The sequence below is a fragment of the Synchiropus splendidus genome, chromosome 12 (genome assembly GCF_027744825.2).
Source record: "Synchiropus splendidus isolate RoL2022-P1 chromosome 12, RoL_Sspl_1.0, whole genome shotgun sequence".
Lineage (NCBI taxonomy): Eukaryota > Metazoa > Chordata > Actinopteri > Syngnathiformes > Callionymidae > Synchiropus > Synchiropus splendidus.
In genome coordinates, this window is record NC_071345.1 from 19,283,867 (window position 1) to 19,300,479 (window position 16,613).

Consider the following 16,613-nt stretch of genomic DNA (forward strand, 5'->3'; position numbering starts at 1 on the left):
CTGCGCTCTTCACACCACTGAAGTTCTCTGTTTCTAGATGATCCATTGCAGTAGGCTGGCCAAACTCCAGGCAAATAGTTTTGGCCTCAGTCCACCATTTTCTGCTTCCATCTACCAAAAATCTATACCTGAAATCCCTACTTTGTCAAGTATGTTCTTCCAGAGATTGAGACAACACTTTGTGTGCTTTTTACAGGAAGGAAACCCATTTACCAGGTGCGCAAGCATGTGATTTCAGATACCCTTCTCTATATAGTGATCTGCTTTTCATGAGCAGATCAAGATGTGAAGACACAATTTCCTTTGGGGTTCTCAGCTTTATCACGGCTGTCGTCTGAGAGGCCTTTGACACAGACACAGGCCATGGTCAGGGTCACAATGGGGTGGCGCTCTTTTCAGTTTTGCCCTTAAAATGTCCTTTCATCTTTCTTGGTATTTACGTGGGATTTGTATTTAATGTTTATTTCAATCTCCTACACATTATAGTTACCACTTAATATTTAACTTCTCATATGATCAGGTGCATGACTTTTAGTGCGACATGAAGGGCTTACTCCAGCGCTAGCATTGGATGCAAAAGTCCGCTTAATGATAGTTAGTATGTGACGCCTATGGAGTGACAATGTGTTCATACTCTTTCTCTTATTATAGAGCCATTGACCTGACAAAAGCAATGTTAGCATTACTGTAGCAGTAGTTGTAATAAGAGTTATTACTCTTTCTATAGAAGCCAAGTGGAAACGAAGAATCCAGATAAATATATTGTATTACTGCTCTTGAGTTCTTAATGCCTGTTGGTTGAGTTTTGTCAATCTTGGTTTTGCTTTCTAAAAGCGTGAGCTCAGTTACAGGATAGTACAAATAGTCACAAATCAAAAGCTGCTAGCAAGACTTAACAGTAGGTGGGTCTCCCTTATCGTGGATTCTATAGGAAATACTGACTGAGTCTGTGTTTACCACACACAAGGAGGAACACTTGGTGTTCCTCGGACAACATGCAGCAGTACTAATACTGGGAAAGAATGTTTGAGTAATGCACCCTGTGTTTTTGGTTTGAATGTGTTGTTCTGGTTACAGATGTTGTTTTTTCAAGGTTGTGGTGTCTATGATGGGCATCCGACTCAAAGAACGATGTGGAAAGAAGTTTGTGAAATGATTTATTAGGAGCAACATGCATATTAAGCAATGGAGCACAGTCCTGGCAACAGAGTCCTGGAGAGCAGACAAGCAAGGGTTATGATTCACTCCTCTGTCAGGGTTCTGCTGCTCCCACAGACGATATGATTCACCTGGATCTCCTTCTTGCCAACAGCTGCCTGAGGATCAGAATTTTTTTTATTTCTTTGAAAGTTGGAATAGATACATCACTGACACATTCGGCACACACTTCTACAGCACTTTGAACACCTGATAAACACGAATGTTTTACCGAACTTTTCCTTCCTGCTCTCCTCTTCTGGCCTCCACAGCCTAATACCTACTGTTTTACTCTCCTAGAATGGAAATTCACAAGAAGAGGAGCTGCTCTACAGCCATTACGCGATCTGTAACGACACCAATGAGACTCTTCGCTTCGGCCAGGTGGACACGGACGAAAATGTGCTGCTGGCAAGCCTGCACAGCCACCAGTACAGCTGGAGGTCCCACAAGTCTGCTCAGGTACCTCTCAGACCGTTTCATACATTCTACATACACTATTTTGACATGGTAATAAATAGAAATTACATATTTGTGACATTCACATTAGGCCCTGGATGTATTATGGCATTGCAAAACTCTAGCACCTCAGCTATGGTAGAATTATATGTTCTTAAAAGTGGAGTTTAGAAGAACGATACACTTTTATACTTTTTAGTCAATCTCAAACAGTTTTGTTGTTCAGAAAGGCCTCTGTTCTTACTGAAAAAAAGCACACACACTTGCAAGTAGCTTTAGCTTTTCCAGGCATCGTTCTGACATCATTGTTAAAGAAGATTGATTATATTTAACCCTTTGAGGTTTCAAGGTTGACTGGCGGGTGGGCTGGTGATCTGAGGCCCGTACTGTGTGCTTCTGATCCACACATGTTTCACACCCACACTCCCTCCACGACATGTGTGAGAAGGTCAGGCTTGAGAATAGACATAACCATAATTACGCGCAGTAAGTCAAAAAGTCAAGTTGTATTAATCATCGCCCGTGGTTAATCTCGGCTCTTGCCTCAGCCATGCACACACACACACACACACACACACACACACCTACATTCTTGGAAGTCAATAGTCCTTTTTATCTTAAGGGAAAGATTGGAATCAGTGGGAACTACGATTGACCAGTGGTTTGTGTTCTTTCATCATGTGTTTTTGGCACAGATAAGTATGAAAGTAGTTGCACATTCAGAAATGTTACAATGTGAAAGTAAAAAAACAATGATCAGAATGTGTGCATTGCACTTATTGTTACAGTGTCGTTCAAGTGTCCAATTGCTCGTGCCATAGTACTCGAGACAAGTCTTAGTCTCTAGACTGGGCTCAAAACCTCACTGCCTAGGTCTTAGAATATCCTGCATGTGTTCAATTCCCAGTTTCAGCTTTTGTTTTTTGAAAAACAGCTACCTGAATAATACCCATTAATGAACCTTATCACCTCAGCGATGAGAGGAGAAAAGAGCTCTGACTGTGAGTGTCAAGCTGGCTCTAAATGTAGTATTAATGTAGTGAAATGAAAGCTGGATAAACAACCAATATCCAACTACATAGATGGTGTTATTCCAGTATCTACATCTATTAGGAAGGCAGTCCGTGGTGCGCTCCCAAAATGGCACTGTGGAGAGACAGTTGGCTGCCCGATGCAAGCTTCTGCTGCATGAATGCAACGAGTCCTTGGTCTACATTTGACAATAGTTGGAGTTTGAAAATAAGTGCTTCACTTCTGGAGGAGCAGGGCACGTGCTTGAGCTCAGCTTCCCAGCTGTTTATCTGGAGACACATAAGTCTTGCCGTTGTAAAATATGGGAAAAAGTCATTCTGGTCAGAGTCTATTTTTTTTTATGCCCCGGCCTATTGTTGATGTCTTAGGTGTCTCCGACTGGAATAACTGTAAAAGGATGCACGTATTTCCCAAGAGCGTTTGCCGTTGATTGGAAATGGTGACAAATAAACTAATGTGTTCTGTATTCAGTTGGTTGGTCTTGGGTTAGGTATTAGTAGGAGTTTCAGCTAGCTCTCCTGATGTTCATGGATGATTTGCTTTCCAGAGTGCCTTACTTCAAATTTCTCTCCAATTACATCCAAAAATAAAAGTGAAGTCACCAGTTACAATTTACACTTCATCCATTTCTCTTTCTTTCTTTCTTTATTTATTTATTTTCTTTTCCTCCTCCCCAAAAAGTCTGCAAGTGTAGCTTGTTTCAGTTTTTGTTACTCCTCTGACTTCATTTTCAACTCTTTCAAATAAATTGAGGTCAAACATGTAACAAAGTGGGATTTCTAGTCCAGTTTGAAGTAACGTACTTATTTTCTTCCACTTGACAAAACAATTATAGCATAGCGTAGTGTAATGCTGCTGAATGCAATGTTAGTATTCATGAACCTGAAGTTGTCTCTGTGAAATCTTGGTCAAAGCCGTATTTGAGTCTGTACTGTTATTTTGTGTCTTTTTATTTTTTTGTCGTCGTCCTGGGACAGAAATGTGTGCGTCTTTTCTCGCGGCCCCATATTGCCCCCTGTATTCATTTCTATTATTCTCCCCTGACCCCAGTTTATTATCTTGATGTTTCTTGGAGTCATGGAACCTGTTGACAGGGCTGGCCATCACACCGTCCTGTGGCTGTGATACGACCTGTCCCACGGGGACACACATGCAAAGTAGAGCTTTTAATTTGTTGATGTAAAATAATCTGCTCTGTCTCCTCTTTTCCTTTGCTCCTTGGACAACAAAATGGACATGAGCTCATCGCTGAATTAGTAGCTGTGAGAGTCATGGAGCAAAAGCCATAATTCAATTTGTATTTCAATTATGGCTTGATACGATAAATAATTTTCCTGAAAGAAATGGAAGGAAAGCGACGTGTGTCATTCCTCGATCCACTTTCATTTTTCTGTGACACACAGATAACATACTGAGCATACGTGGATCTCAGTGGGCGTTATTGTTTTAATACTTCTGCAATGAAAAGGGCTGTTGTTTTAGCTTAAAATAAAACCCAGAGCCACATTGTTTTTAATTTACGATGTCTTCTGTGGCTTTGTGTGCTTAAGCAAAGTACACTTCCCATGATGTTGACATACTTCTGTGAATCTGTCACTCCTCTCATAAGAAACTCTACAACAGTGTTTTTCCAATGAAATATGAACTTCAACTCAGGTCGCACTCCCTCTGACGGGTTCAGTGTTTTCTGCTCACTCCTCCTGACCCTCATTTCTTCTGTCAGTCGTAACCAGAAGATACATTACGCTGTCATCTACTGCTTAATCAAATTCATACCCACACAGACACTCTCGTAGAATGTTTCCTTGGACCTGGAGCCTGTCAGCGTTCACGTGATCATTTGCCAGCCAGTGTGAAGACCAACATGTGTGGCTGTGCGCAGTTGGAGTTGGAGTAATTATAAACGTATACTTTTCCTCTCAATAATTGCACTTATTCGCAGCCGCTAAGCCACTCTAGCGTGTGTGTGCATGCGTGCGTCCATGCCCATGGAGTGGCTGCCTGTTTTCTTGGGTAGGGATGCAGCATGGTTGATGGAATTCCTTGTGGTTTGCGTGGTTAACTGGGCCAAGAACTTACAATCCCCCCTGGATTTGGAGTGTTTTTTTTTTTCAACCCTCAATTCACTACTGCTGCATGCTTTCATCTCCCAAAATAACTGACTTATACCATTATGGATTGTCCATGTTGCGACATCAACAAATAACATAGATGTTGATACACATAAGTGATAAGAAGATGATGTGAAGGACCCAAGCACAGTTTTTGTGCAATATTTTCCCAATACCTCAAGCAGAGTAGTAGACTTTTTACTTCATCTTTTGTCTCCCATATATTCGAGCACTAAGGGCGGTACCAAGAGAAGGGAGTTTAACGCAGCCCAAGCACCTGGTGCACGTTCATCTTCTGCACACAGGAGCCAAGATCTGTTATTTATATTGGTTGTGCACGTACATTTTCTTGGATTGCGATTGGATCACAATACATTTGGGATGTGCATCTTATTTTCATTGTTAAAAGCTAAAAGCATTTGCTGCCGGTGAATAAAAATCAATAATGAAAATCAAATCATGCTTGTGAAGAATATTAATAAAAGTTAACATTTCTGTTTTAACAGTATTATTTTGCTGAAAAAAAAATAAAAAAAATAAAAAATAAAAAAAAATATATATATATATATATATATATATATATATATATATATATGGATGGAGAATATATGGTTGCAGTATTATTTTGCTGAAAAAAAAAAAAAAAAAAAATATATATATATATATATATATATATATATATATATATATGGATGGAGAATATATGGTTGCACTCTAATGGGCGGTTTTGGTTGTGGTTCAGTGCATTCCTTGTGAATTGGTGGGTCATGGACCATGTCGCACATGGTTAGACACAGTACATGACCATAGTTTTGTGTGATGTTGGTTGAGGTTGAATTCAGGTCAGTTACTTTCTTAGAAAAAAAAAATCTAAATGCGAGCCACAGTAATTTTCACTATAAAGAACAACATTCAGAGCATCAGTGGTTTCAGATGTTTATTATGGGATCTTGAAACATTTTGTGTCACTAGAACACTTTTTGTTTAAATCTGTGAATGTGTTTGCAGTAAAATAGCTTTTACATTGAAGCACTGACATCTGAAGCTTTGCACCTTCAATAAAATCTTGAGCAAATGTGGAAATTTCCTGCTAAATCTCATCATGTTTGAGTCTGCTTTTCTTTAAAGGTTGGTCACTGCAACAAATGAATAGTTAGCTGAACCATGATGGACCTTGGTGTTAGTGTTAACTACAGTTTGGAATATGTCATAAGGTTTAATATGTCGGACGATTGCCAATAAACATGGAGTTTGCACGGGGGAGTGTTAGCCATGATGGAACAGGGGAAAAAGGTGGCCACAAATGCTTTTCTCTGCTCACGCTGTTCAGGACCAGGGACAGCACCCTTAAATCCATTCCAGGGCGAAGTGAAAAAGTCCCTGGCTCTGTGTGAGGTAGGGAAACTGTCAAAAGAGATGTGTGCATGAGTGAAAAGTCCTTTTTGTCTCTCTTGTATCCAATATCTGGGCAAAAAAATGTTTCAGTGGCATGTTGGCTGTGTTACAATGCAATTAGATTTTACAATGTTATGAGACAATATTGTCTTGCAATATACCTTCAACAGACAGCAGACATATGCTATAAAGTCTGACCAAACCCAGGTGCCTCTTGAGGACCAACATGTGCCATGCTAAATAGTTGTCAAATATGCCAATAGTTGTCAAATATAAACCCAAATATTAGACGCAGAAGATGAGATATGAAGGATTTTTATCTGCATAGTCAAGTTGCAGCCATGCTGCAGCAAACAGTGCTACATTTGTTCTTCAGTGGGAAAAGCCTGACTCATTGTGAGCCAGCCGAGTGGATTGCTGTGCTCCTCTGTGTATTGTATGGTCAAAACAGTTGGTACATCAGTCTGCAATGAGTCCCAGTTGTTAGTCGTTTGAAAGTACTCTTGATGTGGTGGTGTACGCACTGACAGATTTTGTCTGCTACCCAGTCAACCAAGCACATGAGACCTTTTGTTCCCTTGTGGAGTATGTGTTTGTTCTTTTGTAATGTCTGTAAAAATACGTCACTTTAAGAGGATTTTCACTCATCTCTTGTTCTTCATAGTATAAGTGCAGGAAAGTATGTTCAGGTTACAGTTATTGATGTTTAACTGAGGACTCATGCTAGTTTCTTGTAGTTATCTACGGGGAGTATTAGATAACACTAATAATACAATTGTAATGTATTGTACTCATTTAACCATCCAAGTGACACAATAGCCTGAGCCTCTAGAGACTCCTTTGTCGAGAACATATTGCTTGGAACTCAGGCTTGGTGAAATTACTGATACTTTTATTTATTTGTTTTTGATCCATGGTTCATATTCAATTGTGTTTTTAAATTATGATGTGAGCACAGTGAGTCTTTTGTAGAGACTCACTGCCAATGTTTCCCGTCTATCAAAGTTTTTGAAAAAAAAAAAACATTTGCACAAATTAAATTATTAAAATTCAGGATGTACTTGTTTTTGTCCATGCAGCCCAGAGCTGAGGGTGTTTCCAGAATTGTCTGATATTTATACAGAAGCCCTTTTGTTGTCCCAGATTTTGAGAAGCTTTTGAAGCATTTCTGTGGTTTTTGACCACTTGATTCTTTATCCTCTCCAGTGCTATTTAAAACTAGGTCCTCCGAGACAGTGTGTTTGTCTTTTCCCAGGATTTGGTGCAAACACTTGTCAGTTCTGCATCTTCAGAAAGCCTTGAGGTCCTAGATGTTTCGGATGCCTTGGAGGAAACCAAAGGCAGAGCAGTGGAACAATGTTTGTGAAGCGTGAACCCCTTAACGTCTCTTCTGTCAACCACGGAGCAGTACAATGCTTTCCCTCTGTACCTTCTTCCAGTTCTTCGACCGCTTTTTAGACTTGCAGATCTATGGCTTTGGGCTTTGATGCTGCACTGTCTTGCAAGCATTGTAGACAGCTGTACAAACCACTGCTATTCTCTCTTGATGAATGTTTGGTTGTCACTGATGTGATGTGGTGTGTCACTGTCTTGACTGTCTTATTGCCCCGTATTTTGTTTACTACATCATCTACTCTCTCAGCAGCAGAGTGATGAAGTGCCTGTCTTGATTATCCAGATAGTTTTCACCTGGTAACTTGGGTGTTTGGTATTAGTTTTAATCTGAACGGTTAGTCCTCTGGTTAAAGTCCACTTAAACCAGTGGTGCATGGTGCAACAATAGGTTCCAATGATGTCATTGTAAAGCAGACACCTGACTTAACTCAATAAATGTTCCCTAAGGCCTGTTAAGTTTCACACAAAGGTCATAAGTTAGTTACAACCCTGAAAAACAAAGGCAGATCTTGGAGGAAAGCAAAGCACTCTAAAGGCCCATGCTCCCTTTGCGTTCGAAAATTTACCTGTCAGTTTCAAATGTTGTTGTTGTCACTGATCACATACATTCTTTACGTTGCTATTACTGTTTACCAACATATCCACCAGGGCAAGCAGCCCACATTCAAAAGTTCATGACAACAAACTCCAACACAAACATGGTGACTGTGGAAAAGAACATACCTCCTGCACCAAAGACCAAACAGAGGCAGCTGCAGAGATGGTGATCGGTGAGGCAGTTAACCGTGACTTGTCATGTCTTCTTCGTGTCTCATTAGAGCTATGTACAGTACGTGGTAGTAACAGCAACACTGCCCCCATGATTTCTGCTGGTACTGCTCCATGTGGTCCATGTCTGTAAGCTATGGAGGAAATTAACGGGGCATGGACAGAAGGCTCTGGCTGTATCCGGATCCGTACGTAACGTTGAGCATAAATGGCCCTCAAGTCTGTATTTTCCAGTGAATTTGAAACTAATCTGGAATTCATCTGCAACTGAGTGAGAGAGGTTGGAAATGATACTCTGTTTTGTTGCCACCACCTCCTCCACACAGTGCTCTTATTCAGCCTTCCTGCTGCATCCTCCCAACACCACTGTAATGAGCTTGTTGGCTACTGAAGAGTGATGGAAATTCTGTTGTCCATAGCAGTTTAGTTGCCCTCAGTTAGTAGAGCTAAGTAACTTGCTAAGAAGGATTCACATAGAGGAATGTTTCATTGAGACAAGTGTGTGTGATGTCTCACGTACACTTACATCTGAGCCCTGTGTGAGTGAATGCCACCTGAATGAAGTCATACAAGGATGTTGACTGATATCATACCTTCTATTTCAGAGCTCTCCGAAGCCCGATTATTTCCCTTGGGGCAGGTTTAAACACTGTGTCAGGCGGTCGTCATGAAATCATCATCAGGATGGAATTTGTTTTTTGATTGACTCATTGGATATTAGTTTCATTTTTGGGAGGCACCGATGGCAGCTCCATGAGTCTTTCAAAACCATGTTTTGGTTTTGCATTCAGTTTCCACAGAGACGGCCACATCTGGGTGATGAGGCGTCACCTAGGTCACATGCTACCAATGATATGATAAGAGCCAACGTGGTCCCCACCGGATCACAGCGGATTACTACGACATCATTCTAATCCAAAGATATTTAGTGAGTCAACAGGTGTTCCTCGTTAGATTTAGGTGCGCCACACACAGAACCCAAAATTGTATTGTGTGTCAGATAATAACAGCTCCCAAGTTTATTATGGAAGACTTAGATCAGCTAGAATTCTAGGCACGTTTTTTTTTTGGGTGATCTCAATCTGGCCAGCAATCACATGGATTAGGCCTGTTGCTTTTTAAAGCAAAATCAGAGACCAGTTTGGAGAAATGTGCTTTTTGTTATGTGGTTACAAATCTTTGGGGAAAAACATTCAACTATTAAGATCATCAACATACGGGTACAACAGTAATTAATAACTTCATTATAGCAACATGTGTACTGTCACTTCATATGCTAATTCATTGTAAACTGAATGAGTGTTTTTCAGAGAAAATGTCCAGTCACTGTGAGCTATGTCTCATTGAGTTAGTCTGATATTGTGTGAACCCTGCTCTGTTCGTCTCAGCTCATCCCAGTTTCTGTGTGCGCAAACACACACCGGCTTGAGTAACGCGACATTCCAAAAGTATGATGGCAGAAATTGACTATGTCACATAGTCTTGTGAAGTTCCAAATTCTGACATATTTTTCTCCATGATGACATTTTCTTTTATTTGTTTCTGACTTTCATTGTTTCTAGTGTGTCCGCACAGTACAATGAAGGAGTCACTCAATAAGGGCGCAGTGGTGATCTGTGCTGTTATTGCTCCTCTTTGGCGTTAAAGCCGCTTATCATCTAACTGATGAAGTACAAAAATACTGCATCAGTTTTCTGTTTGAGTAGCAACGTGTTTGAGGTCACTATATGTTGAGTTGAAAGCCGTCTTGGTTGAACATTGAACACTGTCTTAATAAAGAGATACAGCTACAAACATAACTTTAACCTATAATGTAGTGTGTAAGCCAATATTATTCTATTTCCAAGTAATTTATTTTCAAAAATAAGCACAGACAATATGTTGTATGTACTGCAGCACTGCACCAACGGATTTCATGTAGAAAGATCTTATAGTGCCAATACATGTTTTCTTCAGAGATGAGGATGTGTTTTTGACTGGGAGGAACATATACAGTATGTACAACTTGGTAAATGCGAACATTCCCCAGCTGTACCACTCAGACTCCATCCATCCAAGCATCTGTCACTCTCCACCCTTGTGAGGAGCTGCGTAACAAAAACAACCCTGCAGTGTAATAAAACTAAAATGTACTTATGTTGTCAACTCAAAAAAAGAAAAATTTAAATCATGTATTCATTGTGTGTATGTTCTTTGCACTCACACGCTAAACGTAAAGTATATAGTATAGTATAATACCTACGTTCTGTTGAAAACATTGCGGCCTGGAGCTTTTTGAAGGCTAAAAACAGACACTAGTTTAGTACAAGCTAATTTACGAGGTTCTTATTCCCTGTCATGTTGTTCCATAACTGTAAATGATCACAACTTTCACCGCAATAAAAAAAAAAACAAAAAAACATCTCCCTCAAAGTCAGGCATTCTTGGCCGCAACACTCAATAGAAAAGTCAGCAAACCCCAGGAGGGACTGACAAATGCAGACCTGACACCACCGATGCCAGGCAGGTTTCTTTTCTTGTCACAACTACTGTGATTTATTTATTAAACTTGCTAAAAAGATGTATTCTATTCATACGTGGATATCATAAAGAGATCATTTTGCAGGCACCATTTTATATTATGGCCGCACATGGTCTGTTTTTTTCTTTCGTGGTTGGTTATCATCATCTTAAAAGGGGGTGGATTCAGTTTTGACTCTGTCATCATGCCATTTACAGTATGCTCAGAATTTCTGCCTTGGACGCCGTGATGAGTAAAGTAGAAGCAGTTGGTTCCCTCTCTGGATTAACGACAAGTAGTAATCAAGGACAGGATGAACCGACATACAGATGTTAGCTTCTGATTCTACAAAGAGATTTCTTAAGGTGGAGCTCTTCTTTCAGCTGAATGTAATTGTACTAGCTTAATTCATGCAGCCCCAAAACAAACACATGTGGCCAACTGGCTTTTGTCAGTGTCGCAGCACTTGGACGAGTCACAAAGAAGCAAAACATTTTATTATTTTTCATTCCTGTTGTTGTACGTGTTCAATTTGTCTGTAATGTTTTGTTCTCTTCCCGCTCGAGTGAGAGCGCAGATGGATTCAAACAAAGGGAGCAGTTGGTGTTTGAAGGCTGGGGGAAGACGTTATTGTGACTTCTCTCTTGAAGGTCAAGTTGAGCCACAGGCGTGATGAAGTACCCAAGAAGAGAGGGAGGAACGGCAAGCTTAAAGGAGAGACGTGGTGTTGAAATAACAAATCCCTCCGAGCAGATGTTGCGGAAGCGCTCTCTGGTCTGAACCTTGGTGTGCGATTTTTGGACAACTTTAATCATAATTGTGGTTATTCTCATAATATAAAGCGATTTTTGTTTCCTATTTGAGGTGTTCTTCTTTATAAATAAATAAAAGGAGGGTCAGCGTGCAGTAAAGCAACATGAAGTCAGTAGTTCATGTAATGATATACTATACTGATATAGCGGGGTGAGTGGCTTTTATCAGTGACCCGTTCATTGGTAAGAAAATTATGTCATTTTCCGTCAGCCGTCAGGGAGAAAGAATGGTGGTGACGAAGGACAATTCAGGCTTAGATTAAGAATGTTATTGTAAAAGAATCTGCCTTCAAACGGTGAGAAACGACCGCGGCAGAGGGAAACACCGAAGGTCCTGACCAGGCTTTACCCGTGCTCTCTGACCTTTGGGAAATTTGTTTTTCTTTTAACAGATTGGTTAAATGTTCAGCACGTTTGAGCGATGTGTAAATCGTCAAGTCTTCAAAAAACCCTGTTCAGTGTTTCAATCTGGCGCTGTCTCCTGGGGCAGGGTAGTGAACCCACCCGTCCGCCCCTTCTTTCCTCACTCGCCTTGTGGAAGGCATGGCCTGTCTTTTTCACCTTCTCGCAGAGCTCTCTCATGTTTAAACTTCTGTCAGCTCCAGGGTGACGCAGGGAGTTCAGTCAGGTGGAAGGTCAGCCACGCTGCCCAAGGGGGAAGCAACATTGAAATTTGCCTGCACATAGATAATATGCCCCCGTCCAACAGCTGTCATGAAATAATTGTTTAAAAAAAACATGTTCATTAATGTATTTTTGTTTCACTACTGAGCCTCTCGAACTGGGACCTCTTAAAAGGAAGAGGTCTGAAATTGTATCCCATCCCTTGGTTTGTCTTATGCCGCTTCATCTTTGTCATATCAACTGAACGTTTTCCATCTGTTAAAGACTTGGTTCCACTGGAAGTGCCTGAAGTGTCGCGGCTGATTGTGTTGTAGCAAATGGACAGAGCTGCATTTTTTACCTGGGATACATCAGAATAAAAGATGTGTCACAACATGCATCATGAATTGATGGAGGTTGTCACTTCATCTTTTTGCACTAAAGGTCAAAATGACTAAAGAGGCTGTTTTTACGATGTTATTATACGTTATACGACGCAACTAAATATTTAGTAAGTTGACGGTCAGGGTTAAGGTTAGTCTACCATGGTCATCTCTATGTTGCTAGTTCACTTCCACAGTTGTCCCCTACTTGTGTTGCTTCTCCTCCGTATTTGCTCTGGAGCTTGGTTTGGTTGTGGCCCTTCAGGATCTGGACACTTGGTGGAACAGACATTACTGGGCCAGAGTTCATGGCCTGACTTCTGCCATCTCAAAATACATACAGTAGATTGTTAAAAAAAAACTTGCATATCAATACATAAATCTTCATTCTCTATCAAACCCATCTTATCTAAATGACAGCTGGAACACGACTGGGTAAACAACATGGTAGTATTTCTTTTTTCAGGCTGCAGTTTCTCCTGCATGAAAAGCGTGCGTTTGTTGTCTATGTGCTATGTCAATATGATGTCATATTTTATTCCTTGTTGAAACACACCACACTTTGCAGTACAATAATGTGGTGTTGTAAATACGTTAAAAATAGGAGAAGTGTCTGTTTACCTCTGTCTCTGATCTGTGTTTACACCTAGCCACACACACTGCTGCGTTGAAGCCAAAGTGATCGGGGGCCAAGCGATCTGCCTCTTATTTAGACGTGTGGAGTGCAGACTTTTCAACCACACCAATGCCCAAACACACACATGGGGCCACAGCAAGCTTCCACATCAGCTGTGTTTCCACCATCCACTTTGTTGTGTGTGTCTGCTTCTATTCTTTGTGTCCAACAGCAGCAGACCTGCCCAACACCAGTAAACAGGAACTGTGTTGTTGCGCAGATATATTCTCAACAAAGAAACTTGTTGTTTATGTGCATTTCACTCCAGGATAAATAAAGGGCAGGAAGACTAACCTCTGTTGTTTGGTGTGTCTGTGGTGTCTATTTGTGTGCGTCTGTCCCATCCCACAGCTGCTCCACATCTGCATAGAAGGCTGGGGAAACTGGCGCTGGTCAGAGGCCTTCAGCGTGGACAATGTGGGGACCCTGCTGAGGACCATCGAGTACAAGGGACGCACCGCCTCACTGATCATCAAAGTCGTGCAGCTCAACGGGGTCCAGAAACAGGTGATTGTTTCAGCTCTCATTTGATGAGTACAAGCACAAGAGACACATCAGAGTCTGTTCTTGATGATGTGAGCATCTGCATTTAGCTGTCGATCTGAAGTTAAAACTCAAAAAGTTCTCTACACATTGGTAGGAACAGGGATATAATGGTTGTGTTCTGGAGTACCATCTGTTCACGTGTGTATCGCTTCTTCTTCTTCCAGCTAAAAAAACTGGGACACAAGACTTACTAATAGATACACAATACCAGTATTGGGCTTAAGTACTTATAGAGTGCCCACCGATACCACGGAACCTGCATGTAGTTTTTGAATGTCAATTTTGTAAAATTTGTGTTAGCACTGCAGTGAAACTTATGACCGTCACCCATGCACAAGAAAAACATACTGAGAAATGTTGTTCAAATAATGATATACATATATGGATAAATAAAAATAGTAACTTTATGTCTAATGGCGTAAGTACTCGGTGTCAGCATCAGTGAGTACTGAAATGCAAGTACTTGCACACTACTCGTTTTTGAAAAACTGGTATTGGTGCATCCTTACGTCACTTTAACACTAAACCTTGTTTGTGTCCTGACGTAATGTGCTTGTTTTTGTTGTTTCTTTTTTGCCATGAGCCTTTATAACTCTGGAAATTCAATCATGATTTATGTTTCATAGTGTTGTGTCAATCAATGTGCTTTTGTTGCAGATTAATGTAAACAATAGCTGATGAGGACCAAGTCATGACATGTATTGAGATTCGTGTGTTGCTTCTTTCATTCACAAATGCCTCAAAATACATCAGACTTTACAGACACTGATCTCCAGCTCTTTGACTAGAGATAAATGCTAGCTACACCGTGCCAAAGACAGAGCCGTATGTGTGAAGCAGCAACAAACTAAAGTGAGCACAATGCTACTTATAACATTCCTTGAATAATTGCTATTCTCTTAGGAACCTGACTTTTACCGACTGGTGTAGCTTCAACAATTGGAATCACATTTGGAGTCAGAGACTGAAAACGTGTGATGTCAACAGAGCCGGGTGGCGTCACCATCTAGTGTAAACAGTGTCAAGTGTCTATCATGTCCTCCAGTCAAAACAGGCTGAAACATTCTTTCCATCTTCGTCTGAGACGTCGCTTACATCTTGTTCCCATTTGACCTAATGACAGAGAACGAGCGCAGGTCACATCCAATTCACGACAAATTCACAAATGGCAAAAGGATACGTGTGGAGTGTCGTCATTCTGCTTCTCACTGATTTGCCACCATCTGCTTTTATTTGGAATTTCCAGCATTTTTTATCAGCTTCTCCCTCTTCTTCTGGCCGTGGCAGTGAAGTTAGGCGTCGGCGTGAAAACCTGGAGCAGTGTACAGACACACAATCCTAACTTAACTGCTGTTCTTGCGTAGACTGGCCAATCAGGAAGATTCAGTGTGTGACTGAGCCACAGAGCCAGGTTTACATGTTGAGCTTGTTTAACTCCTTCATTCATGCGTCGTGAATTCAAAAGAAGTCAAATCTGCTCAGTAGTGAATTAATGGACTTACTGTATATGCACATCATCAGAATATGTTGAAGTTCTTTTTGACATTATTTCCAAAGGTGTTTGTCTTCAGCGTATATTTTTAGCAGTGTTGATGATGACTGGCTCTCGTCTTCAAACTGCAGGTTATTATCTGCGGGCGACAGATGATGTGCAGTTACCTGGCTCAGGACATCGAACTGAGGGTGGTCCAGCACTACGTGGGTCCTGACGGTCAGACCGTGGTCAGGGAGCATTGCGATTGCTTGGAGGCCGGCGCAAAGTTGCCCTCTTATGTGCTGGAAGATGCTGAGATGACAGAGCTGTGTGTGAAGGCCAAAGGAGATGAAGACTGGTCCCAGGACGTACAGCTGGAGAGGAGAGACAAGAGTGCCAACAGCTCGGTCGTCCAGGTACAACTAAGATGCAGTTATTATAGGGTGGTGGAAAAAAGTTTTGGGGCTCCCCATACATTCTACTGTGCTGTTGCTCAGCATTTTTGATACTTGTTGACCTTGATACCAACAATGTTGGGAACAGACATATTGATACTGAAGAATTTTTCTTGTTTTTTCTTGTAAACAATAAGCCAAAAATATTATTTTTTTCTTCATAGTGCAGCCACAGTTATTAAAAAAAAATTCTTTAAAATATCTGACATGACTTGAAGACCTCAAGTGGTTGTCTGACCTCCACAGAATTGTTCCCGTTCATAGGAACTGGTGCAAAGAAACTTTAAAATCATGACATAGGGGGGCAAATCTGGCCAGCCAATCTGGAAAATTCCTAAAAAAATCAAGGTCATGTGGTGAAAGCTCAGAGAGCAGATGAACCAGACTGCATGTCGTGTTGTGAGTCAGTGGTTACAGACACATTCATGTGTTTTGAAGCTACAGAGAGTTAGCATTCAATCATGAAAAGGCACTCTGATCAACTACTTTTCTCCAACAAAGAATTCCATTTGTCCACTGTTTAATTGACCAAGGACTTGTTTTTTGAAGTTTTAGCCCCCTGAGTAATGGAGTTTGAAAAGCCCTGGCGTGAAGGTGTAGTCTTCCTATAAGCCATTCATGCTGCTCAGCTTGCTAATAGCACATTCAGCGCAATGATGCGGCCGCGTAAACAGATAAAACAAAAGATCTCCAGCCCGCAGCTCATCCACACGTGTGCTGCATCCTTTGGGACCACCAACTATGGCCAGATCCCGCCTCTCCTGGGTGGCCACAGTGGCAGAACTGTTGCTCACTACTGGAGAACAG

General features: G+C 41.1%; 1 protein-coding gene across 5 annotated transcripts in view; it reads left to right on the plus strand.

Moving 5' to 3' along the window:
- Window positions 1–16,613, plus strand: part of LOC128767966 (intermembrane lipid transfer protein VPS13B-like) — a 252,311-nt gene that overhangs the window by 212,253 nt on the left and 23,445 nt on the right. For all 5 annotated transcript variants that reach the window (XM_053880402.1, XM_053880401.1, XM_053880404.1 and 2 more), the window contains 3 exons: window positions 1,498–1,659; window positions 13,683–13,838; window positions 15,501–15,767. In XM_053880402.1, the coding sequence (XP_053736377.1) occupies window positions 1,498–1,659; window positions 13,683–13,838; window positions 15,501–15,767 (585 nt within the window). The remainder of the gene's footprint in view (window positions 1–1,497; window positions 1,660–13,682; window positions 13,839–15,500; window positions 15,768–16,613) is intronic.